At 48.2% G+C, this 26,608-nt stretch overlaps 2 protein-coding genes across 14 annotated transcripts in view; both read left to right on the top strand.

Annotated features, from left to right (window-relative positions):
* Positions 1-4,488, top strand: part of LOC122174991 (phospholipid-transporting ATPase ID-like) — a 74,156-nt gene extending 69,668 nt beyond the window's left edge. For all 5 annotated transcript variants that reach the window (XM_042862354.1, XM_042862352.1, XM_042862353.1 and 2 more), the window contains 2 exons: positions 52-182; positions 1,872-4,488. In XM_042862354.1, the coding sequence (XP_042718288.1) occupies positions 52-182; positions 1,872-2,093 (353 nt within the window). In that variant the 3' untranslated portion in view covers positions 2,094-4,488. The remainder of the gene's footprint in view (positions 1-51; positions 183-1,871) is intronic.
* A 1,192-nt stretch (positions 4,489-5,680) lies between these two features.
* The window catches only part of RUSC2 (RUN and SH3 domain containing 2), a 53,636-nt gene continuing 32,708 nt past the window's right edge, over positions 5,681-26,608 (top strand). For 3 of the 9 annotated variants that reach the window (XM_042862298.1, XM_042862299.1, XM_042862290.1), the window contains exons 1-2: positions 5,681-5,735; positions 25,936-26,041. The gene's annotated coding sequence lies outside the window, so the exon portion shown is untranslated. Of the gene's footprint in view, positions 5,736-5,882; positions 5,908-11,087; positions 11,436-13,616; positions 13,965-25,935; positions 26,042-26,608 lie in introns of those variants that run through there. The other 6 variants (XM_042862292.1, XM_042862293.1, XM_042862296.1 and 3 more) reach the window with 6 other exon arrangements.

Genomic DNA, 26,608 nt, shown 5'->3' with positions numbered 1-26,608 from the left:
GAATGATGGTGAGACATATTGTTGATATGCTTTCAATCGTTTATTTTTCAGGTACTGCTCGAAACACTCTCAGCCAACCCAACGTGTGGCTAGCAATCTTCCTCAGCATTGCCCTCTGTGTGCTGCCCGTCGTTGGCTTCCGATTCCTGAAGGCTCTCTTAAGGCCAACTGCCAGTGATAAAGTAAGGAGGCATTTTAGTAAGCCTGAAGCCCTCTTCCTACCAGCCAGGCTTATTGCAGAGCCATATTGCAGGGGCCTGGCACTGCTTGGAGCGCACATCCCCGCAGGTGCAAGTGCTTGCCATCCATCTGGCTCCCAGTCCCTTGAGCAGGAAAACTGAATTTGGCTTTTGGCACTGCTTAAGCCACCTGCAGCTGGGACTGAGGCTGAGATTATTTAGATGCGGATTGGATTGCACTGGAGTGAGGAAGCAGCACTATTTTTAGGTGCAGGGTTTAAGTCCTGTGGCTTGGCAGCAAAGGAGCAGTGTATTTCAGTCCTCTTGCCCTCATACTGCAGAACTTTTTGCCTGGCAGACCACAGCCCTCCACACCCCACCCAGCATCCATCTTGCTGGGGATTTTTTGATTTCAGAAGTTACTTCATTTGTAGCCCCTCTGAAACCAGCTGCCCTCCCGTGCCCAGGAGTCTGGAGGTGAGACCGTTAGGGCAAGAGGAGGCTGGGAGAGATGGAGTGAGCACACAGCTCAGCACAGCGAACGACCCCTGCACAAGATCAGCATCCCCGCAGCTCTCCGACCTTAGTCTCAAACAGGAGCATCTGCTAAATGCTGCTGCCACCTCGTGCTCCCTTCCTCTTCCTGCACCTCGCTGCGGGGCCTTCATCCCTGTTCACTGCAGGGAAATTGGACCAGATGACCTTTAAGTTCCCTTCCAACCTAAGTGGTTCTATGATTCTGTGATTATCCTTGGGATGCTCACAGATCTCCTCGGGTGCTCCAGGGCTGTTTGAGGAAGAGACAGGGGGAATGCTCAGCCCTTGCAGAGGGGAAGGTGGGTGCTAGGTAGGATGGTCCTTGAGACAAAGAGGAAGTTCCAATGTGCAGACATGGGCTGAATTTACTCTTTAGCTGAGCAGACATAACTGTGGCCTAAAATGCCAGTCTCTGTGCATTGAGTGAGCATCAATAGTGCAAAACCACTTTATTGTTTTTTCCTACTCTGGGAAATGAACTGTCACAGGAGAGGATTGTTTCCTGCTGTATAGAAATCCCCAGCTGGCAGCACAAAAGGAACTTATATACAGGACTGACCCTTAGAGAACCAAGTATCTTTAGTGCTGTCCCAGGCAGCAGGGCCAAAGGGAGGCAATAGGGGATTATCCTGAGCCACATGGGGACAGACAGCCCCCTGTCTGCAAATAAAGTGCACCATATTTCTCCCTTCTGACAAAGGATATGAAAATCCATTGATCACCACCATCATAAAAACCTTGTACATATTGGAGATTCCCTCAAGTGCTCTCTGTTCAACAATTCCTTACAGATCTTGCTTTCTGGACTTTCGGCTCTTGTTGCAATGACTTCTGCATGTTGGGGAATTTGACTGAAGTCCCTAAAAGAGCTGTGGCAATGCCACAACCAAGGTTTCACAGAGCAGAAATCATCCTCTCCCATGTTTTACAGACAACACTACCAGCAGTGCCTTTTAGAATAAGATTAGTTTTCACCCTTTTCTAGGTTGGCAAGTTCAGTTCCTGATCTGCAGTCCTTCCCACGATCCTCTTGTTTTGTTAATCATTGTTGGGTTCGGACCCTTCTTTTTTCTCTCCTTTCTTCGCTCCTCTTTTACTGTGCTTGTGAATAGCAGCGCATTTGCCACGTGTTTTGTTTCATTGTCTGATTTTCAGGTCCTACTCAAGATCAAAGAAGCTAAAAAGAGGCCACCCCCACCGTCCCCCAAGAGACGCCTGCGTCGGACCAGCACGCGTCGCTCGGGCTATGCCTTCTCCCACCAGCACGGCTTTGGGGCACTCATCATGTCTGGAAGAAACATGCGGCCAAAATCACCTTTTGCCACAACCGGAACATTTTCACCCAATAGTGACAAATACAAGCAGAAGGGACTGTAAGAACCAAAATCAACCAAACCAAAGCAAACCAAAGGGCTGGTGGGAAGGACTACCTAAGCAAGTACTTTGGCCTCTCCTTTCTCCCATGTGCACTCTCTGGATTCAGCTCCTCTCCCAAAGCTGTGTCCTGTTCCTGGGGAAGGAGGAGCAGGGGAAGCAAAACTGCCATGCAGTATCCCTAAGAGCCTCCTTTGGAGCAAGGAGAACATGCTGCAGGAGGCCCCTTCACTCCTTAAGATTGTAAAGCTCCTCATTTTTTTATCTATATATACCTCAGAGCAAAGTGAAGTCCAGACTGAGGAAAAGGTTGAATTGGCAATGTCTTTTCTAATCATGTGCCTTTGGGTCTGTTGGGAATCCACTCTTGGCCATAATACTGGGGTGACAGTATGGACCCCAGATGTGCCTTAGGTCCAGCCATACAACTCGCAAACCCCTAGTCTTCATAACATATGTAATTCTATAGCCTCTTGACTATTCTGTACACAAGCACTTTGGAAAGGATGATTTGGAAGTAACCTCCTTTCAAACCAACGGTTGATCACGTTTCTCAAAGGAAGGCCAGTATCCCCCAACCACCCTGTTCCTCCACATTCAGTCAGAAGGTGCTGCAAGCTCAGAGAGGTTCCCGCTTGATCAAGGAACAAGGAGTTGATATTCATCAGTCTGCCCTGTCTGCGATGCAAATCTGCTCTTGTGGAAGATCTTTGTCCTCACAGCCATCTCAGGTTTTTTAGCTGAGCACCGGCCATTTCATTTAGACTTAAAATAGAAGGTCAAAAGAAATTCAGGCACCCTTACGAATCAAGTTCTAAAATCTAGCATGTAGAAGCTCGTATCACAGCTAGGCTCATCTGAACCTCCAGCACCAGATGGAGTTCCCTCCAAAGCAGACTGATGCACGTGCACATTTGAATTGATGGACTCACTCCAGAAATATCAGGGGGAAAGATGTTATTTCACTGCTGCCACAAGGGCGTCCTGCCCTGTACTCCTCTGGTGTGGCTGGTCAGAGTAAGGGATGAAGTATGATCTGGCTGCTCTTTGCCCTCCCTGTTGAGCAATGTGGTCAAGTTTCAGAAAACTAGGTAAGGGCTCAGGGGCCTCTGCAGAGTTTCTCTGTGCTGCTATTTTGCTTCTGGATGGTTCAGCCACCACTTCCAGAAAGCAGGAGGCTCCACGAAATCCTATTAGTCGGCCAGCAGAGGGACCTGGTGATCTGGTGATGATCTCAAGAGACTGGGATGGCTGGCAGCTTTTTTGCACCAGTACCAGTGGGTTACTGGGTGGAAGGCTGGTGTGGCTGTATGAGGATCTGTCTTGCAGTGCTTCTGAGCTGTCTATACCGAGCAATTTTTGTGTGTGTGCAGAGGACTAAGCAGCTTTGCCTGTGATATTTTCTCAGTTCCTTTTTACGAACTTAGTCTCTTGTCTAGTACTGACCTAGAATTTTGAACACTAACCATCTGGCATATATTGGGAGCACTCTGCCTTGACTCTGAGCTATTGCTGTAGGCACTCAGTGATGGCAACAGGCCAGCCGTGTTCCCAGTTCATCTGGTCTGCACACAACACCATGCTGCCCGTGGTCCCAGTTTCAGCAGTTACTGTAAGGAATGGTTTAAGCTGTGATAGAAGGTTTTGTATCCCCACGTTTATCTCAGTGCACATAAAATACCACTCTGTTGCACCTGCTGCTTGAGAGGCTTGTTGCAAACTATGGTATTAAATTTCAGCCTAGCCAGTGCAAACCAGAGCTGGGACTGGATCCAGGCTTCAGCAACCAGAAGCTGCTTGGTAGGAAAGGAGCAAATTCTAACTCAGTTATCTCCCTTGCACGGAGATATCTAAATACACCAAGAGCCTTCACCTGACTGAAGAAACTGCTGTGACAGTCAGTATTCATCACTTCCCTCTGACTTACATTCACTTTATGGAGGGAATCGTGGTTTTCTGATTAGATATATCTCTCTGATAGTCAGACTTCTTGGGACTGGAGTTAAAAAGAGAGTGTATGCAGGTGAGCAGACATCCACACAACACCCAATATGGCCTGTGGACCCATCAAAGTTGTTCCCAGTGTGGAACACAGCAGATGTTAATGCAGAGCAGCAGAGGCAGACTTTTTGCTAAGAGAGCAAGGAAACTCTGAGGCTGTGCTACTCACGTCATATGTTTTACATACAAAGCACCTTCTGGCTAAAGGGGATTTGTGGAGGCTGCAAAGGACATGCAGAGGGTGGTGGATCTGTTGGGGAACTGTTTCCAGCTACAATATTTCAGTAGTTTGTCAAAATCTAGATTTGAGACATATCATCTGGTGGTGATGTGTGTCCTACATCACTTCTGATTTTGTAAAATATTTTTTTAAATAAAAAGAGAATATTGGGATTACCGATTTGTTGCCAGTCTGCTAACTGACCAGGTGTGTTTAGAACCAGACATACAGGTAGTTCTGCGTTTCCTAAAGTGGTAGGATGGGCTGTGGGAGGCTGGATCTTAGATAACAGTGCCTTTAATAATAGAATCATTAAGGTTGGAAAGACCTCTGAGATCCAACTGTCCACCCACCATCAGTATTGCCCACTAAACCTTGTTCCTAAGTACCACATCTCCACAGTTCCTGGACATCTCCAGGGATGGTGATGCTACTACCTCCCTGGGCAGCCCACTTCAACGCATTACCACTCTTTCTGGTTTTCCTAACACCCAACTTCAACCTCCCCCAGTGCCTCTGAAGGCCATTCCCTCTAGTCCTATCACTGTTATATGGGAGAAGAGGCCAACCCTCCCTTGCCACAAACTCCTTTCAGGGAGTAGCAGAGTGGTAAGGTCTCCCCTAAGCCTCTTCTCCAGACGGAAGAACCCCAGCTGTTCCCCATGCAACAGACCCTTCCCAGCTTTGCTGCCTGTCTATGAACATGATCCAGCATCTCAATGCCTTCCTTGCAGTGAGGGGCCCAAAACTGAACACAGCACTCGAGCTGAGGCCTCACCAGAGCTGAGTAGTGACAGAATTACAGAATCACCAAGGTTGGAAAAGATCTCCAAAATCATTCAGTCCAACCATCCACCTGCCACCAGAATTTCCCCACTAAACTATGTCCCTTAGTGCAACATCTGAGCCTTTCTTGAACACTTCCATGGATGGTGACTCCACCACTTCCCTGGACAGTCTATTCCAGGTCAGGAGAGACCACTCTTTTGGAGAAGAAATCCTTCCTAATGCTCAACTCGAACTTCCCCTGCCACAACTTAAGGCCACTTCCTCTAATCCTATTGCTAAATTACATGGAAGCAACATCTGGGCTTGGAAAACTACCAGGGAAGAAAGTAAGCTGCATCTGACCGCTCTGAGCAGCACAGCGCTAGGAAGAGCCCTGCAGGAGATGGTTGTGACGGAGCTGCAGCTCCAGTTTCCTCGGCCTGCTCTTAGGATGCTCTCGCCAGACGATTAACCGCGTCCGTTCAGCTCAGCCGCTCCCATCAGAGGCTCGCCCGCCTCCTCCATCCACCGCCGCCGGGGCTGCGCGGGGGAGGACCCCGGTGCCGGGGGCGGGCCGGGCGGGTGGGGCGGGTCGTGGGGAGGACAGCGGTGAGGCTCCGCCTCGGCGCCCGGCTGTGCGCAGCGGCGCCGGTTCGGTAAGTGAGGAGGGGCGGCGGGCGGCAGGGGGAGAGCGGGGCGGTGGGGACGCTACACGTGTGTGCCGGTGCCCGTAGAAAATACTGACCTCCTTCTCGCCAGCGCCTGCTGGAGGGTGTTGCAATCCTCGCTGCGGTACAGGCGTGGAGGAATGTCCGAAAAGCGCTGGTGGTAAATAGGGGGAAGCGCTGCGGGAATGATGGGCTGTGGCTCGAGCACGGACGGTGATCCGCTCGGGGTTGGGTGAGGTGTCCTGACCTGCTGTGCGGTGTGCTTTCTGAAAGAGATGGCGGATAGGCATTCAGCCTTTTACGGAGCTCTTCTGTTTGACAGATACATAGAAAATTATTCCCTGGCTTTATTATTATTATTATTATTACTATTACACTATTGCATAATACAGTGGTCTGAACGGTGGGTTCTGTTGTAACACCTTCATAATTCTTGGCCCATCGCACAGCAATTTTGGGGTCAAGAATGATAAGGCTTTGATGCTAGCTATGGAAAATGGGAAAAACAGCAGCCTGTGCCGCAGCAGTTTGGTTGTGTTAGGGCAGAGGCACCTGGGGGCGTTTTATGTAACTCCCTGCACGTGCCTGGTGGCTGTCACCTCATCCATGTGCAGCCACACGAGGCTCTTCCAGTGACCTGTAGGCTGGCAGTCATTAATCATAAGCAGCTCCTGTGGCACGGGAGGCTGCTGGAGCACCACGTGCTGGCCCTGGGTTCTCTAATAGATGTGACTCTCAGCAAGGTCTGTGCAAGACAGGAGCCCTGTGCATTGTGACCCGTGATAATTCCCAGCTGGGAACAAAGGCACATAGGTGACCATTTGGATACCTTTGGGCAGAGATACTGCATCCTGCCCCTTCAGACCACTGATCAAACTTCATCCTAAAATTCTGCTGTGCCATCTGGAAGGCTTCCTCTTCTGATGACTGACTTTTTTGTTTTTTTCCCCCTAAGTGTGTTCACAGCACATTTATTCTCTTGTTGTTGTGCCAGCATTATCCTTTTGCTTCAGCAGTTTTGTTTGTCTCCTGTGATATATTTAGAGAGCAATCCTATCCGCTCTCTGCCTACATTTGGCTAGGCTAAACAAGTCAGGCTCTTAAGTTTCTACTTGTTTGATAGGTTTTCTGTTTCCCCCAGGCTCTTTATGCACCTGTTCACTTGAGTTTATCGCTTTTAAATGTGGATGAACAGATATTTTTTTTCTTTTGTGTGATGCTCCTGTCACCAGTGCCTGTATTATAGTGCTGATGGTTCACTGACTTATGTGGGCGGCATTTGCTTTTTTTAGGGCTGCGTCATCTCTGCAATTCCTTACGCACTGTCAGTGACTGCTTTTCCTAACTTTGTTGTCAATATGTAGTTGTCCAGCTCTGTCCTTGCAGCCCAGCTATCAGCCTGGCAAACTAATACCTCAAAACTTTGGGTGCATGAAGCTTGAAAATGTGCCTTTCTGTCAATGCACACCTTTTGAATAGATATAAATCTTCCTATTCTGTCTTTGTAAATGTGTTGTTTATTGCAACGGGAAGAAAATTTTCAACAGTCCATACTGGTGCCTGTGTGGGGAGCCCTTGCCTGGGGCACAGCAGTAAAGAAATCGCCATTTGGGACAGCCTTCTGGTATGCAGGACTGGCTGCTTTGATCCCTATAATGTTACATTTCTGTGCACCAACCAGGGTGCTGGGTACACCCCAGAGAACCCAGCACCCAAAGTTCCTTCATGTCTGTGTGAAGCTGAGGTATGAGCTAAGTAAATATTTCTTCTCTCACCGCCTCATGCCTGATAATGTGGGAGGGTGCTGAAGTCATCAGAGTGTCAGTCTGTACGAGCTTTAAACTGGTGTTTTTCTTGTCCTTGGCAACAAGTTTTCTCTGCAAGGGCTGTCAGGGGCTCCTTACTGCATCTCCTTTCCTTCCAGCTTTTGTAGGCATGCTGGAGAGCTGCCATTCCTTCTTCAGCCTCCTGCCTGGGAGCCACCTCTACCCTTATTTCAGTAGTCAGGACTGTGTTTCTGAGTGGGTAGAGGTGGCCCTGGGCTCAGAAGAAAGGTCTCAGAAAAGCTTTTCTGACCAGGCTCCATCTGAGAACTGCTGCTCAGTTTTTCCAAAGCTAGCTTGCTGCTGCCCTACTTGTTATAATTCGCTCCGAAGCAGAGGATGTTTTTCTCCACCTGGTGCTGGGAAGGAGCATCCTCTCTCCTGTGGCGCTCAGCAGGAAGGGCAGTGCCTCTGACAACCCCCATGTCCCTGTTCAGCTGCTCACACAGCACTGAGCCTTCAGCCAGGCTCTGGGGCTGTACACGGATCCAGCCTCTTCCACTCCCTCCGCCCTCCCAGCCTCATGAGACGTTTAGGAAAATCAGAGCAAGGCCAGGCTTCCTCTGAATTAGGAAAACATGCCTTCCTACTGTTGCCTTTTAGTGGGCGTTTTGTGAGTTGTGTTAACAGGAGGCTCCTGGCTTTTGTACACCACAAACAACCCCATTTCCCTCCCCTAAATTTGAGATTTTGGCTGGGGATCCTGGGGTCATTGCCCCTTTCTGCATCTTCATACTGAGGATCAGCAGGAGCTGTGACCAGAAAAATGCAGAGCAAGATCATGCCGGGAGTCAGGAGCTGCCCTGAATTTCAGACTGAAATCTTCTGTCAGCTTGAGAACAGCACTGCCCTACCCATCAGCCCAAGTCTCCTTGTTCACATGCTCCAGAAAGTCTGCCAGGCAAGGTCCCCATTTGGTGGCCTTTCACAGGCAGTGGGTTTGCATCCTTTGGGCCGTGGGCAACACTTAAAGCTGCTAAAGCTGCTTCAGCAGCTTCCTTACCTGCTGGCTGCCTTAGAAACCTCTAAGCCGTGCATATGGGAGCACTGAATATTCAAAAGCTGTAAGTCTCATCTGCAGTTGCCCAATATTTTGCCTGCAGTTCTGCTTCTGGTTCAGTTTTTGCTGTGGCAGCAGATGCTGTCTGATGGTGTTTGCTGTGCAGGGTGCCTGGCTTCCTACGTTTTCTCTGCTGCAGCAGCGTGGTCATGCTGCATATTGAGTGTGCTGGTGGAGCAGTTGGCTGGGCGGTGTGCAGTGCACAGTACGTCTGCTCTGATGTTAAGTGTGCTAGAAAATGTAACATCCAAGGCTGTTCATAGGGGTTATGACTCGCAAAAACCTCCCCTTTATCTCTCTGCTGGGATGGCAGTATTTCATATGAGTGTTTCTTTCACCCTTTCATCTCTCCATCAAGCTGCTGTGTGGCACGGGTAGCTCTGAGCTCGATGAAACGAAGTGATCGTGCACAGCTGCAGCTGCCTGATGATGTTCCCGGTGGTTAGCTCTGCTGAGGCTGGGCCAGGCACCAGGTCCCATTGCTTTGCCAGCTCGGCTTGGAGCACTTTGGGGGGAAGTTGGCTGGGAGGAGTTCTGCTCACTCTGTCTCTCCCAGATGTTGAGGGAGGCCGAGCGGCTGCCTCACACAGCCTGCCTTCTGCTGAACACTTAATTGCCTGCTCTTTGCCAAAGAACATGTATACAAGGGTGTTTCCTGAGGACAGATTACTGTAGCCCTGTTCTGGAACATGAAGCCTGGTGGGGTTCTACTTGAGATAGCCCACAGTTTCTCCCCCCCTTCTCATTTTTGCATGTGTGTGCACGGACTGGGAGCATTGATTTCCTTGAGTGACATCTGTTATGCCCCACATTGGTATTTTCTGAAGTCTTGTGCTAGACTCTGTGCTTCCTATGGAGTCCTCAGTGGAGGACATCCAAGCTTTCAGCTGTGGACAAGTGCCCAGCTGACACTTGTATTTGACTGGACCAGGCTATGAAGTCTTTTGTTGAACGCTGCCTTTGGATGCTGTCAACTTGTCTGCTAATTCAGATGCTTTATCAGAGGAAGGGCAGTGCCTGTCTGTGTCCTTTCTGTCACTGAGAGAAGGCAGAAGCAAATGATGTGAATGTATGAAGTTTTCTGGCTGTGGTGCTGGTGAGACTCCTGGTGGCTTTGGCTGAAGGGAGCACGGTAACACAGGCAGCTTTTGTGTGGGTCCCAGTTTGCACTGCAGCACAGCAATGCTTTTCCCATGGAAGGAGCTTGAATAGATCTGATAACCCTGTCTCATCAGCCAAGCTGATGTTTGCAGAGCAGTGTTTCTCCACAAGGAGCTATGTCTCAGCAGGGGGATACAGCATGCCATCACACTGCAGCTGCCTTGGTTTCCTCCCTCCCTTCTTCCTCCCCCAGGAGGGACCTCACGCCACACATTCTCCTATTTTTTTTTTAAAGCAGATCTGAAAGCGCTTGCAGTAGGAAGAGAATGGTGCAGGCACAGCAGTGCAGAGTGCCAGGCTGTGGCTGTTGCAGACAGCACGCAGCCAGCAGGGTGAGATGTGCAGTGCCAGATATCTGCTCCTACCTCTGCTCCCCTTGGCTCCTGATAAGGAGCTGATTTATGTCATTCTATGATTCTATGACTCCATGTCCCAACGGAACAAAATCTGGATGCTTCAAGCCTCTTCATCATGCAAGTGTGGGTGTTTGAGTTATCCAGCCAAATATCTAGCTGTGCAGAAGGGCAAATTTTAGGCTTGCACTGTGAATTCCTCCATCCTTTACAGGTTCTCTGTTATAATTTCCTCTACTTTCTAAGCAGTGGATATCTGTGTTTTCCTTCTGCTGAGAACTGGGAACAGCTGGATCTGCAATGCCTGGAAAAGTCTATTTGCTGATTGTAGATTGCCCTAGATGCTTCTGTTAGGAGCTCTAGCAGGAATCACTGTTATTTGCTGCTCACACCACCTGTCAAACCAACGGGTTTTCCTGGCTGAGGCTGTAGCAAAAGCAATCAGACAGTAATGCCATGTGATTTTTGTCTGCCATTCAGGTTGTTGCAGGTAGATTCTTAACTGTGGAAACCTGAGTCTGGAATCTCAGCAAGACAGACATTTTGGGACCACCTGGCTTGGAACTGAGTCATAGTGTAACGTCTGTGTCATTCCCATATTGCTCTGAACACCAGTTTACACACTCATGATCTCCAGTGTGCTCTTCCAACAGGACAAATAAAGAATTTAAAGCCCCTGTAGCACTGCTCAGTTCCCTGCTCCCTGCAGAGGGAAAAAAAAAAAAGAAAAGAAAGAAGCCTCAAGCTGTTTTTAAACGAGACAAATGCCCTGGGTGCCTGTCTGCCAGAGCATCCAGCTTGTACATTGAGTCCCTTTTTAGCATGCTTCTCCATGCATCTATATCTGGCTCTGGCTCCTTGCTCAGGGAACGTGACCTCATCATTGTTTTGGTATTTCCAGTGATTCAGCCCTGGTCCGGGGCAGGGAGGAGTCGTTCCTGGTGCGGAGCTCGGGTGTTTGTGCGTTGCTGGAATTCCAGCATGCTGCAGCCCCAGCCCTTCCGCTGTCTTGACAGCTCTCCTGCAACCCTTAGCTGATGCACTGCATTCCTGCCTGGCAGATGGCCTGGGCACAGCTGGGAGAGGGACGTGAGCTCCTGTGTTGGGGGCTGGTAGGGATCGTCATCTTTGCAGCGTACCTGCCTTGGTGAGGGTGAAACAGAGAGCAGTGTGCTTGGGGAAGCCACAAGGATCTCAGCTTTATGGGTGGAAAATGCAGAATGCTTATTACTATTTCCAGACTGTCAGCGTCTCTTAAGGACCTGAACTTCATCACAGCTTCAAAAAATTGGTGAGCATTGTGATGCTTGTTTCGCAAGTGGGGAAACTGAGGCAAGGGGCTGGGTGCTGGGCTGCTGGAGGTTACTCAAACCTAACTTGGGGAAGTGATGTAGATGCTGCCTGTCCTCTCTTGTATTGGCTAAGTTTCTCCAGTGAGTGTGGGCAGCAGGTCAGGCAAATTTTTCAGAAGGGCAGTAAAACTGGTGAGGGGTCTGGAGCACAGTCTTATGGGGAGCAGCTGAGGGAAATGGGATTGTTCAGTCTGGAGAACAGGAGGCTCACAGGAGACCTTATTGCTCTCCACAGCTACCAGAAGGGAGGTTGTGGTGAGTTGGGGGTCAGCCTCTTCTCCCAGGCAACTTGCAATAGGACTAGAGGGAATGGCCTCAAGTTATGTCAGGGGAGATTCAGGAGAGATGTTGGGAAATACTTCTGCAAAAGAGTGGTCAGGTGCTGGAACGAGCTGCCCAAGGAGGTGATGGAGTCACCATCCCTAGAGGCGTTCAAGAAACATTTAGCTGTTGTAATAAGGGACATGGTTTAGTGGGGAAACGGTGGTGGTGGGTAGACTGTTGGGCTGCATGATTTCAGAGATCTTTTCCAACCTTGATGATTCTGTGATTCGAAGTGGAGTGGTGCTTCTAAAGCAAGACAAGGCCAGACTGTACAGATTCCTAGACCGCATCTTCAGTTGGTACCACTTTCTTGCATCTCTCCAAGTGTAGTCAGAAAGCACAGGGGACAGCTACAGTTGGGATTCCTCAGCCAAATTCAGTGCTTGTAGTAGGTTGGAGATACTGTAGGGCTCTCTCTTGCGCCATGGGAGGATTGCAGTTGCTGCAGATGTACTAAGCCTTACTGCAGCCATGATCTGAATGCTCTCAGCTGCCTTATTTGAGCCTGGGTGGCTGTGAGTAGTTTTAAAGCTGTTTGGAATCAGCTGGTGTTAGCCATCCCGTGACTGAGGCCAGCTGGGCTGCAGAAGCAGCTTGCTTGAAGATAGGACTTCTATATTGTCTTGCTTCATAGTGAACCAGTCTGTCAACGTGCAGGAATAAATCACGAAGGCTCATCATGTTGAGAGAAACAACCCCTGTTTGGAGCCCATATTGATGAATAGGGCTTTGGAGACTTAAGTTCTGGACAGATGTTGTCCCAGACAGATCTGATGACTGGCACTTGGCATCATATTTTACTGTTGTTACGTTGGGAAGTTTTCCCTTTGTTTTTGTGCAAGATTACCCATAGTCCAGGTGAGCTCATCCTGAACTCAGTTGTGAGGTGAGGGAAAATTTCTGCTCAGTGGAGAGAAAAAGCACAGAGCACTTTCACCTTCTTCAGTGCAGCCTGAAGAAAGGGTACCAGCAGATGCTAGAAGTGTCTACAGCACAGACGTCATCTGCTACCAAACTCTGTGAACTCCCTGTTCTTTGTCAGTGCTCTCCAGGTCACTTATGTGAGCTGTATGCCTGTCTGGCACCAGGCATACTGAAAATAGGCCGTGCCTGCTGTCATATGTATCCTGTGACAGCTCCTCAGCCTCTCAATGAGATTTTTTCAGTGCTAGTTCAATGGCAATGTCCAAACTGTGCTCAGTCTCTCTACTGCTGGGTCCAGCTGTATGGGCAAAGCCTTCAAACCCTTTGACACAGTGCTTCTTTGCTGAAGAAATTGCTATAGCCCTCCCTCACTTGGTGTAAATCCAAGTGTGATCCAGTTGATATCCTGAGATGGGAGGGAAAGAATGATAGCAGGAGGTGCCGAAGATGGAGGACTGAAGGAAGATGACAAACCCTCCTGACTACAGAATCTGTGTGCATGTGGAGTGGGCACTGAGAGCACTGAGAGAGTGGTCCTACATAAGGATGGAGCAATGCTTTCCTTCCCAACCATGATGGGCTGCTGAAACTCTGTACACCAGAGAAGATGTGGGACTGGTGTGTCTTACGTAGGTGGAAAATTGCTTAGATCAAGTTGCCTGGCATTGAAGGAGCTGCTGTGGAGCATGGAGGTGGGGTCCACTCGCTAAGGGCTGCCTTGCTCCACAGCAGGCAGCTGCCCAACCACCCAGCTGCAGAAGCGCAGTCCCATCGCAGTGCCTTCTTTCTGAGCTTGCTCTAAATGGCTCTCTGTAACATGAGCTGCATTTCTGCCATAGTCCCCTCCAGAGTGCATCTGTATTTACACTGGGGCTTTCATTAGCAATCTGGCCCTTGCAGTGCCAGCAGCCCACAGCCCTTGCTCGTATCTCCTGCCCTCGCACTTGGTGATCAGCCTGGCACTGCTGTCCCCAAGGAACCCCCAAGCCAGCTCCCATCTGGAAGAAGCACCGTGTCATTTTGCCCTGATATCCTACAGCAACAGGAAAGCTGCCTGCAGAGACCCTCACAGCCAGGCTTGCTGATTTCCTGGTTTGCTTCAGGTTATCACCAGCTCTGCGTGCTGCATTCCTCCTGCTGCTCTGATGCAGTTGCTGCTTTGCCTGACTCCCAGCTGCTATGCTCTGAGCCCACAATCTGGAGAGATTGTATCTGTCAAGGTAGGAGCTCATCCCGTCTGTTTGTTGTGCTAAAAGTGGTGTGACCAGTCCTGCCCCATCTGTAGGGTGTGCTTCAATTCGTAGCACCTGTCTGGTTTTATTCTCTGTTTGGTGTCTGTGATGAACACATAGTACGCTGCTACGTGGAAAGGAAATGCATGTATCGATTTTATTTTACCCGATATACTAGGAAATCAGCTCTGGCTCCCTTCTCCTCCAGCCTGGTGCTCTGATACTCCAGAGCTCATTTCTCTGCTCCTGTACAGCGTCCTGTGCATTTTCTACAGGTCATGTGGTGTCACTGCTTTCTCCAAGTGACAGCAGGGTCACTTTGAAAGTAAGGGCAATCAGGATGTGTCGTGGTAGAAAGGGAGAGGAGAAGGAACGCACAGAAAGCAAAAATCAACAAAGTTCAGTGGGCACAGAAGTGGTGTGTGAGAAGGCATCCTTACCCTAGAAAATAGATGCAGGGAAGATATTCTGAATAGTCTCCAAAGGCTGTCTTTTATCGTGTTCTTCCCTCAGCCCCTCAGGACAAGCTGTTTTGCTGTGGTAGGGCTTGAGTCTGTTATTGTCCATGTGGTGGAGGACAGTCGGCTTGTTGGTCTGGTCCCCTCCCCAGCCATCCTTGCTGGCATTTAGTGTCCACCACTGTACTCCTTCATTGGAGCTCACCAAAGAACTGTTTCCCTGCAGGAGCCCGGGACAGAAAAAAATGAGAGGGCAGTGTTTTCTTCTGTGCCTGCTGTATCTGAGTACAGCTGTTCCTTTTTTTATCTTCAAGGCAGCTGATGTGTGGCTGTCTGTATGTGCACAAGCCATTCATCTTCCCCACAGTACCTGGGCTTCCATACCATCTTGGAGAGAGTCTCCTAGATAGGACAGACAGAGTTCTCAGGCCTCTGCAAGCAGTGCTTTCCTTCTGAGAACTAACCCGAACAACAAACCCTGTTTTATGGCCCTAGCATCTGCAGTTCCTGAGCACTGAAGAAGGAAGAGGGTCCTCCTCAGCACACCCCACCCTGCTGCCAGTGGTGTATAAATAGTGCCCACAGCATACTATTTTGGGGACAAGCTCTTCCCAGGACTCATCCAAAGAGTTATGTGAACAAATGTTAAAAATAACGCTGAGCCCTGCCCAAATTGCTGGTGTCGGTTCAGGCAGAGTGCTGGAGGCTCCTGACTGGGGGCTTCAGGATGGGGTTCAGAGGGCCTTCCAGTGCTCTCTGTCTGGTTAGCCACGGAAAACCCTGACCATAAGCAGATCTGCTGGTCACCAAGAAGATGTGGGACTTTCACTTCTAATTAGGCTATTTGCTCCTGAGCTTTCTCTGCACATTCTGACCATTATCTCTGGCCTGACAGGAGGTATGCAAGATGCCAGGAGGGCTTCACCTGCTACCAGCTCCCTGCCACTGGACAGATCTGATGCCCTCCAAAAAGCCTTCTGCTGTAGCAAGGGCATGTGTGGAGATGCTGGCCCTAGAGTTAGATTTATCCTGAGTTGGTTATGGAAAATGTGCATATTTAATAGCATCTATGATGGATTAACGCCTGCTGCTCCAGACATCCTTGCTATCCATGTAATCACAAATGTATCTTTTAATGATGTGGTTGGTGGCTATATCTAAAAAACCCACTGTGGACTGCTGGGATACTGGAACTGCAGACTGTGATACACGCTCCTTGGGCAGCCAGCATAGTCTGCACCTTCCTGCTGAGGAGCTGGAAGCTGTAGTTTGTTGTCTTCAGGCCTGTTACTGGTCAGATCCTATACTAGGTGTGTAATTCTCCTGCTCTCACGCTGCTGTAGCATTGGCCTCTGCTGTTTTCAGGCAGTGGGCCAGAGTGGCAGACCCCACTGTGCCACTGTATATGGATCCCAGAGCTCGCTTAGGAATGCTTCTTTAAGCGTCTTGTGCTCAGTGAAGCACCATCAGAAGACAGAGATGCTGCATCATGTCTGTTCTTCTGCTCTAATATGAGAGGTAGGAGAAGTTACCCTCTGTGGACTGCAGCCATCATTGCTGTTATGTGGCTTAATGCGTGGAGCTCTGCATACAGAAAGAGGAAAAGAGCTGAGCTGTCTCCTGACTGCAAGCTTAGGACAGCACTTTGGCTTATCTGTTGATTTGATGAGTTGAAGGCAGCTGTGTCATGGACAGGAGTGACCGTGGTTCTGCTTCAGATGCTGGGGTTCAGAACTAAAGCATCAATCCCTCTTGAAAGCTCCTTGGCCTCCAATCCTGCATGTCCAAATGCATCTGTGCTAGTTTTGTCTTTGTAGGGGAATGGTCAGACACTTCTGTATTCTCCAAGTACTTTCCTTTCTGAGGGGCTTGGTTTATATTAAACTAATATGGAAAATTGCTGTGAAAGCAGTGGGTGTGCAAAAACTGCTGAAAAGATCATTGCTCCTGGGCCCTCCATGCTTCACCTCCTCTAATATGGAAATGCTACCGTGGCAGATGTTCCCAGGAATGTTATAACATGGTGGCTGGGAGTTCTCTGTTGTACTCATAACTGGTGAGAGAACAGCAGATGCTCATGTTCTGGTTTTGACTGCATTGTCTACCTTCTGCAGCTCTCACTTGCCATCTTCCTTTTCTGGCCTTTTAGTTGGGCTTCTCTTTCCTTTTACTGTGTGTTGAAAGCCTCCTGCTGAAATCATGCACAGGTTGGACTATTTTCTTAAGTGAAGTTTCTATTTACTGAAACTACAGGCTTCAGAATTATCTGGATACATCACAGAGATTAAAAACATATTTCTATTTATTAGATTCTATTTATTATAGGTATTGTGAGGGAAAATAACCTTTCTGAGCAGCCAGTCCTTCATCAGGGACTTCTTGCTCCTCTGCCATGTCCGGCCAACATATGAAATCTCTGAATCATCATCGTTGATGTTTATTATTAGACCTGGGTCAAGTCTCTGTGATGAAGCTCCTGAGGGCCCTTTCAGGTCTCTTTCCACTCTGGTATGCTCTTGGTCTCATAGCTGGAATGCATCTGGGATGCATGGAGACACATGACCTTGTTTGCCGTCTTTAAGCACCTCTTTGCTATCTGTGCAGAGCTTCAGTCCGTGGCTTCCAACAGTTTCTGAAATGCTGAGATTTATCCACAGAGAACATCACAGAGTGTTGTACCCTCCTGTTTAGTCTGTCTCACGTTAGGGTTGAGACCCATTTCAGTCAGCCCGAAGCAGCCTAATCTTGATGTGTTTCTCAGGAGTCTCCTGTGACCAGGTCACAGGCAGTGTGTGTGCCTAGGCCTTGCCTCCACCAACTTTCGCTTTCTAGTTTAAAGAACATATCAGGTTTTCCTCCCAAATACAAGTTCTGTTTTACCACTCCAGCATTTCCTTTGCTGTGGGTCTCTTTCCATTCTGAGTGGAATTTTTGTGCAGTGTGTGGAAAGTTTCTTCCCAGTTTTGGCTCTACGTGGGTAAAATGTGTCTGTGGAGGACGTAGACCTTGCACAGTTGGCCAAATGCTGCAGATTGGACTCTTCCTCCTGATTTAGCATATAGCTGTAAGCACACAAAATCACAGGGTTGTTTAGTGTTGGGCTGACCTGACATGGAGACCTGTGGTACAGCTTGTTGACTGTCCAGTGCAGCCTGCTCTCTTAGATGGGAAGAGGTCATGATCACCAAAGAGAAAGTGAGGAGAGTTATCAGCTCTGGTCATGGGTCATCTTCAACAGGACAACAAGTTCATGAGAAAAGCTAATCCAGCCAGTGGATTAGCTACTGGATCTGCTGGCATGGGATGCTTTTGTATGGTCCATCTTCACTTGTGGAGTTGCTGCATCTTTCCAGAAGTATATTTCTGCTTCTCCAGGGATTTCTGCCTGAGTAAACTGATCTAGGCTTTTAATCCTGCATTAGAGGCTTCCTGCTTCTCTGAGTCAAACAGAAATCATACAAGAATAAGTCCTCCATTGGATGCAAGTCCATCTCCCTAACATCGCATAGTTGACTCAGGCAATGCCATTCCTCATGTTTCTTTGTTTCATCTCTCGAGAAGCTCCCAGTGATAGGAATATTATTGCTGCATCCCGTATCCTTTCAGCCCAGTCTTTTCTCTTCTTCAGTGTATCCTGATGTCATGGCACACTGGATTGGCCAAGATCCTAAGATGGACATTTCTTTGTCAGAGAACCCAGGAAAATAAATTATTTCCAATCTGTCACACTAAGTGCCTGCAAAAACTAACAGGAATGCATGCCTCTAAATAAATAAAGCAAAATGCTTCTGAGACATACAGCCCCATGCGTTGTAATAAGAAAATCGTGCTTATCTTCTGACTGCTGTGGTGTTCTGGGTTGGGTTTTTTTGTTTGTTTGCTTGTTTTTTGTAAAATAATAAATGTTTTATCTGTCATACCTGCTGTTTGACCTAAACTTGCCTAAGGGGCAGCCCCTATTCTTGTTGCTCTGGGATGTGGAGTATGGCTTATTAACTTCTTGGGAGCAGCCTTTTATGCATTTCAGAACTGCCTTCTTGTACCCCGTAGTTTTCTACAGACGGTTTAACTGCTTGCTTTGCATTTTACTTCTCTTATTCATTTTCCTGCTGTCTTTGCACCTTCTACAGTTTGTCCATATCTTTGCCAGACTGATGCAGAGCTGAGGCACATACCAGTGTAGGATAGAGAGGAAGGATTACTCCATGCCTTGCATATCTCATGTATTCATACAGCCCTACATACTGTTTGTCTACTTCAAAGCAAAATGCCACTATTACTCAAGTTCAGCCTGTGATCTATGGTAACCACAAATCCCTTCTTAATGAGCAGGTCATGCATGATGATTATGGGTGAGGATGTGCAGGCTGTGCTGCGTGAGGTGTCATGGTAATGGTTATAATTTATGTTAATTTGCTGTTTATGTGTTGACCTTACCCTTCAGCTAACAGTACTGGTACCAGAGGTGGCACAGATGAAAAGACATACAGTCAGATCCAGTGGGTATGATGCACAGGAGGTAGATGGAGGTCTGCAGGATTTAGCTGCAGGCCTGAAATACGTGGACTTTTTAGCATATGTTTTCAGTAGCACTCCGTTTGCAGTTCTGTTCCCTCTCCCCTTTACGACATTTCGAAGTATTGGTGAATGGCCTTTGAATGGAACTTCCATGGTCTCTTTTATTCGGAAGGTGGTTTGCAAAAGCCATCAGTTATGCAGGGATTGCTTTGCTTGCCGCTCAAACATAGCAATGTGGGGCAGGTAATACTGCAGAACAGCACTGCACCTTCAGTTTGGGTGGGAAATGTACAAACTTAGGAAAAAAAGCAGCATAACCAACCATAATTAGTATCATGCGTCTGTAATAAATCAGCTAAACTGTGTGCTCCCTGGGTTCTGTGGTAAGGGTGGGAAGGTTTGAGAACAGGGAGATCTGCCGGCAAGCTTTGTGTTGAGCTGGCAGCTCTGACCGTGTCTTTTGCTGTAGCTCTGAGCAGCAATAGCAGAGAAGTGCCTAGGCATGCGCAGAGGGAGGTGAGTGTGGGTTTTCTGTGTGAAGCTGACTGCATTCTTCGTGCTTGCTGTTGCCTTGGAAAACTGGAATATTTATGACTCAGTACTAAAAGAGGCTTTTTCCATTCTTGGATGTGGCCTCTTCCTGCATCCAACAGGGTTGTTTTTCTCCTTTCCTGCTTGCCATGCTACGTCCCACCCATTTATAGTCTCTGAGCTGACTTGTTTGCAGTACAGTCACCCTCGCTTGGAGTCATCCCCTGTGGAGGGAAGAGAATGTCACTTCAGTTTACATCACAGGAACCAGAAGCAGTCACCTTTCTCCAGCAATGCCCGCCGTGTACACAGCCGACTCTGGTTGTGCTTAGTATGTAGACAGTGAACCATCTTAGGACTGCCCAGATTCAGCTCAGCCTTGTGACTCCTCAGCTGCACAATTGGAAATAATGCCATTTTAATTTGATGTCAGAATGCAGACCAGTGTATGCAGCAGAAGTGAGGCTACCAAATTCACCAGCTTCAACATATGATGTAGTATGGCAGCTTAAGACTTTTAAGATCTTCCTCATGGCAATGGGAAAGTACTAGGTTACATTGAAAATGTACTAGTTAAAATTCATAAGGTACATTCTACTGTAGAGGCAATTGTTCTTGTTTTTGAAAATTGATTCTAACAAAGGTCAATCCATTAACACCTTTGTATCTGTGGCTCTCATGGGCTGCTCAGAACAAGCAATTGATTGCCGGATATGAAGGTATGTATGTTTTTGTAATAATACTCTTTCGAGTTCCTTTTGTCAATGCTTTCATTGGTCGGAGTTCATATTCCACTCAGTGTATCATGAATATTTGAGTGAGTGCTTGAAGAAAGAGGGTTGCTGTTACAGCTCCTGCTTCAGACACTTTGAAATCTCCATGCTGCATCAGTTACATCCAGGCTTTGCTTTAATCCAAGGTTTACAGTACAGCTTTATGAGCTTTGTTTATCAGATTGAAGCTGAGACTTCAGACAACAATTCAGGAGCTGCTCTACTGTTTCTGTCCTGATTTCCCTCCGTCTAAAAGTGTTCACTTATTTCTTTGTGCTCCTGAGTGGGGATTGCTGTGTATCAGGGCTGAAAAACGGACACTGGCCTTCTTGAATCAATTCTTCCTCCTACAGCTTTCAGAGAGATCTGTACTGCCCTCTTGTTCCTTTGTGTAAGATGTTGATAGCAGCCATTTCCTGGAAGAACAGTATGAACATCCTGGATTTTTGGCCTGGAAGGGACTGGAGACGGACAAGCTGATTGTGGGCTGGGTTTGGATTTCCGTGGCCATCTCAGTGTTGTTATGTGGAACTGCGCCCAGCCCTGTGGGAGCCATGCCAGAACTAGCCCTGTCTGGTAGCTGTGACTTTTTATGGAGCTTGCGACTGCCTCTGTGACTGGACAGTAAAGCATCAGCCACTAGCAATATGAAGGGTTTGACCTTAACACAGAAAAGACGAAAATCGCTGTAGTAATTTGGATGAAGGATCCACCTTAGCCCAGTACTTATTTACCGAAAGAGGTTGCAGGCTGTCAGCTAGGCAAGCAGACAGGGTATCTTCTTTCTTTTTCTTTTTTTTTCCTTTTCTTTTTTTTTTTTTTTTTTGGTGGGGGGAAGGTGGTGGGGAGGGTAGGCTTTGATAAGGCTGTTGTATTTTGTCAGTTTGGTTACCTGAAATGCATCTCTCAAGTGCTTGTCATGCCTCCCACTGAATCTGTGTGGAATTTTCCATAATTCCCTTTGCTGAGAGGTAAGGAGCAGCACACAGGCTAAAGGGAAATTAACAAGAATGTTGAATGAGGATCTGCTAGTCTGAAGGGAAGTTGCTGGTAGGACGTAGCCTTTCATTACATGAGATAATGCTCTGGGCTCTGGAAAGTAATATTGCTGATGTTTCCTAAAGACAAAAAGCCAAGAAGGATCATCAATTCAAAGGCAGTTTAGGGTTATTCAGCAGAAAAGACTTTGAAGTCCTTAAGGAATAATACAGATGAGAACTGGGTAGTTCAAATTAGATGACTGTGTGCATGAGAAAAAAGCAAAAAGTTCAGCTTTGTCTGGGAGCTCCCTGGGGAGAGTAAGGAAGGCAAAGGAAAACCCAGGGCCTGTCAATGATGTGGAGGATAACTGGGAGTATCAGTAAAAAAGATAAATGTTATCTATTGTGACATATTGGATAAAATATTTGTAGCAGCAGCTGGGGAATCTGAGGGGTTTAAGGCATGGTGATGGCTAGCTTGGAAGATTGTCTGCGTTTCTAATCACTCTCTGAAGGATGTATTCAAAATGGGTCATATCCAGAGAAACCCTTCTCTCTCATACTGGTATGATCAAAGAGATGGAGAGCCTGCCTGGTGCTAACTGATTAAAGAACTCAGATGATGTAACTTTAAACACAGACTGGATAAATAGTGACGTTTGAAGACCATTTTTGGAACAGGAGTGAATAGGGATTGAGCTATTCATGGATAAAGATAAGCTGTAAATTCAGAGAAGATTCTTAAACATCAGAGGAATGAAGTCGGGAATTAATTCTGTTAGAAAATGGTTAGTAACAAGAAATGTCTATTTCTGAGAGTAAAAGCCAACAGCAACTTTCTCATTCTGAGCTATCTTGTTTGCCTGAGTTTGCTAAGCCCTAAAGAAACTAGTACTGCTGTTCTGGGCCATAGGCAGGGCTTGTTGGGGCAGGATGACCATAGGGTTCCTGATTGAAGCCTGCTGGTAGAAATATATCTGCAATCTGCATGGCCTCGCAGGCTCTTGTTCTGTCCTTGGACATGCTCCAAAGGCAGGCTTAGTGGGAATCAATAGATGATCCTCCAGGGAGAAAGTGGGGACTAAGGGCAGGCACTAGAACAACACTACCATGTGCATTCCTCAATCTGGTTGAAGCTTCGACTTCTCATTTGAGAACTCCTATGTTTGTTCCCACCTCCCAGCAAATAGAAAAGTTGTCAAGTACAGATTGGTAATGATTAGCCAGTATTGATTCCTGTGTATTTGTGAGGGATGTCGATTGACCTTGAAAGCTGGGACTTGCAGGCATGGGGAATATTGGTTTTTTTTTCTTGTTGAGAACATTTATAAATTTTGCAGCACCTCCTTCTTTCCTATTAGCCTTTGTATCCTAGTCCTCTTTGCTCCCACTGAGCAGGAGCGTACTATTGGCTTTGCTGTGACCAGCATCCCTGAAACAGCCTGTGGTGGATGGGGTTGCTTTGTCTTGGGAACTCAGATTTCTGCCTTGAGCAATCACTGAGCAAAGTAGAAAGTCTACTCCTGAGTTGTCCACCAACTGGAAAGGTGTGGTAGTATGTGTTCCTCCTGTGTCTGTGCTGTAAGCAGGGCTGTAACGATCCAAAAGATGTGTCCTAGACATGTCCTCACTGCATCACCCACAGATTGCTAGGCAGAGACACAGGTGCACCGAAGGCAATAAGGGTAGACCCAACAACCATTCTTTAGCAGGAGGCAGGCAGCTCCCTGTGCTGGATTATACCCACGTGCTGCTGTGGCCCTGTGGCTGTTGGTCTGTGGCAAGGGTGGGCAGGTTGTGCACAGTGCCTGGTGTGATGAAAACCTTTTTCCCAACTGGCGTGTGGTATCACAGCAGCAGCCCAGGTGGCCAGCTGGGCTGTGGGTCTGGGCTGTTTCCACTTCACTGATCGGAGCAGATTTGCAGCACATTGGTGGGAGGCTTGGGCTCTTTGTGTTGATTTTGCTGTATAATTGCATTGAAAGTGGGAAGTTTTCAGACAGCCTTAGCAGCCAGTGCCGACAGAGCACCTAAAGGCAGATGAAAGTAATCCTGCTAAGATAGAATAGAATTAGGAAGCTTTTTACCACCAAGCTATACAGCACGATGCTAGTGTGTCTCCTGGCTCTCAGGCCAGGCAGAAGGGAGCCAGGTTATGCTGGGGACAGGCGTGTCCTGCCCCGCCATCTCCCTCCCCTCTCCTCCTGGAGGAGCACAGCCACCAGCCTGCACTGTCCTCACTCCCAGTGCCAGCCACACTCCTCTTCCCATACTGACTCATCTCTGTGATAGGAGAGCAGTCATCTCCTAGAAGACAATCCCCCAGAAAGAGCTTTCTTCTTCCTCGTTAGTGCCTGTACTCTCCTGCCATCTACGAAGCCGCAGGACAGCCTGTCAGTGGCTGAGAGGAGCAGGTCCAGGCAGGGAGAAGCACCAAAGGGCCCTTCATCACGGCAGTGAAGGCCGTGTGAGCCTGCGAAGGGCTGAGTAACGCACCAGGAGGATGATGTACATGTCAGCATTGGGGTGCGGATGTGCTGAAAAGCGTTTTTTCCAAAGGAGGCCTTTGCCTGCTGCAGAACAGCCCCACACTCCACCTGCACCGGGGTGTGGGTCTGGTTCATGTCAGTGAAGCAGTTAACGCAGTGGTGGGGACAAGGAGGCAGCAGCTTGCGCCTCCTCCCTCAGTGCTGGCAAGGCCTGCAGAGGGCTGAGAGGGCACCGACATACTTTCCATTCTCCTCTCTGCTGTGGGAACGAGTCTCCTGGGTAACAAGCGTGCCTTGTTCTGCTTCAAGCTGGCAGCTGGGCCTGGCTGTCTCCTCCCCCCATCTTTTGCTAGCCTGTCTGTCCCTGTGCCCTGCATCATCCCTCGGCTCATCGCTGTTGCTTGAAGGGGCTCAGGTGGCAGCGTGAGGGCTGAGAGTGGGCTGGGAAGCGTGATAAGGTGGCTTGCACGGGGCAGCAGTCCCAGGCCTCGAGGAGGGTCCAGCCGAGGTGCTGCGGCCTCATGGGCTGTCCTGGGGGTGAGTAGCACCCATAGGGCTGGAGCTGGCCCCCAGCCTTTGCACCATCCTGGTGGGGGTAGGCACTGGGCTTTCAGTCAGAGATCTAGCTTGAATGTTACCTAAATAGCTGTTTTAAAGGGTTCTGGGATCCAAGGTCAACAGGCAGCTGCTTCCAGTCATAGTTCTAAACAGGCTTTTCTGGCATAGCTTTTTTGTGTGCCTCTCCGGACTGAGAAGCTTTTGCAAAGTGCTGTGCTGCCTTGCTTTATTTATTTGGTTGTTCCTTTGAGTGTGTCATGGTGTAGAGCAAAAATACTCAGCCATGTGATGATTCTTTGTTTCTTTGCCCTGTGTATCCATGTGGTGTTTTTACCTCTTCTCTGATTTGCCTGGTCCCCCCAGAAGTGTCAGTTTCAGAGGTGGATTTTGGCTTGCAGCTGTGGAGCTTGTTGCTCCACCAGTCCTTGGTTCTGAGCTCTGCTGAGCACTGCACGGTATTTCTGGCATCAGTGATGGCAGCAGTCCTCTGGGCAGGGGTAAGTGGATGCAGTGGGATGTTGTCCCTGCAGGATGGCTGTCTCAGGGAACCACTCCAGTGTTGCAAACACCAACCTTGGGACAGCCGTGAACATAGCTGTGGACCAGGTGGTTGTGCCCAGACTGAGACAAATATAAAACAAAACACAGCAAAATCAAAAAAAAAAAAAAAAAAAAAAAAAAAAGAAAAAAAAAAGAAAAAAAGCACAAATTACTGCACTGAGGAAGGAGAGAGCTCAGGGTGAAAAGAAATGATGAAAAATATCCCCCTATATGTTCCTAGGATAATGGAAAAGCCTGGCTTTTTGCAGGTGGCAATCCTTTGTTTCAGGAAGGAGGATCTGCTGTGGATTGTTTTGTACATGTGCATAGCTTCGGCCCAGGTTATGGCCGGCACCGTAATCACAAGCTGTGCTTGGGTCTTTCTTTGAGATTCCTTGTGACAGGTGAACTGCAGAATCCCTGTCATTGTATGCAGTTCGACACTGACTGACATGCTCGCGGCTGCGTCTCACTCTCAGACTGTTTTGGAGGCACTGTATTGATGCTGTTGATGAATCTCTTTAGGACAAATCACTACAGAAATGTAAAAGAAGCTTCAAGAAGCTTCTTGTTTTCCTGATTATTCTGTTTCCTCCCTGCCTCCTCCTGCTGTGCATTACTTTGCAGATGAGTATTTTTTCTCCAAGGGCTCTGTCTGCCATTATCAACGGTAAGAGCACATCACTCCAGTGCCCTTTGCTTTCCTTTACAAACCAGACAAAATCAAACAGTTGCAACATCTGAAACCCAAGCTCATTACAGAACAAGGTGCTGCAGTGCTATCCTATGATGTAGTTATTCATCTTTATGCTTCTCTTCATGCTACCTTTCTGATTTCCCGATATCTGTTAAACTCAATCCTCCATCTTCCAGCCTGATTTGTTCTCTCCCTTCCTCGCCTTCTTTGCTCCCTCCCATCCTCTGCCTTGTCTGAGGTCCCGCAGGGACTGGTTGCAAGCCGGAGCAGCTCTTCTGTGGGCATGCTTGCTCCTTCACACCCAGCAACGTCACAGCAGCAGCAGCAGAAGCATTGGAGATGTGATTGCGCAGACCCTCTGCATTGCCAGGGATGCAGCTGTGAATAAAAAAAATTGATTCTGTGTTTCCCACAGCATCCTGGTGAGAGAGCACAGAGCCTGCTGGAATCAGTGTGTTCAGCATTGCCGGAGCAGAGCATGTGCAGGGAGCAGAGACAGGCAGCAGAGGATCTGCAGAAAGGTGAGATGGAGAAATGAGTGGGGTGGGTGTTTGCTCTACTATTGGATTTCAGGCCATTCACTGTCCTGCAAAACGGCTGGCTTGTTTTTGCAGAGACTGCCAGCTTCCCAGTGAAGCTTAAAGATTTTATGACTGCTTTGTCTGCTCAGAGACTGCATTGCTTTGGGGCTGTTGTGATTATAATTGATGCAAGAGAGAGAAGAGGCTGGTACTGCTGTGCAGAATGCGTGTTTGTCCATTGTGACTAGGAAATAACGATTGTCATGTCTGGGGCTGGTTGAGCAGAGGCGAGCTGTGTTTTGCCTTGACAGAGCTCTCTTGGTGCAGTCGCACAGTCCTCCATTGTGTCTGCCATGACAGCCGAGCCCACACGGATTGCTGTGATCCCACGAGCTGTCACACTCTCTGTCCATCCTCAGTGGTGATGCTGCTGTGCCGCTCAAAAGCTGTTTTGACAGACAGCGCTTCCACGAAAAGACAAACAAAGGGCATGGCAGAGGAAGGGCTGTTGTCATTATGGCTTTTGGCTTTTATCGTGTTTATTTTTATTTTTTTAACAATGCCTCA

The sequence above is a fragment of the Lagopus leucura genome, unplaced genomic scaffold, assembly GCF_019238085.1.
Source record: "Lagopus leucura isolate 7727_CA_CO unplaced genomic scaffold, USGS_WTPT01 Super-Scaffold_650, whole genome shotgun sequence".
NCBI classification, from domain to species: Eukaryota; Metazoa; Chordata; class Aves; order Galliformes; family Phasianidae; genus Lagopus; species Lagopus leucura.
Note: the sequence above shows the minus strand (reverse complement) of the source record. Positions and strands in the feature narration are given on the sequence as shown.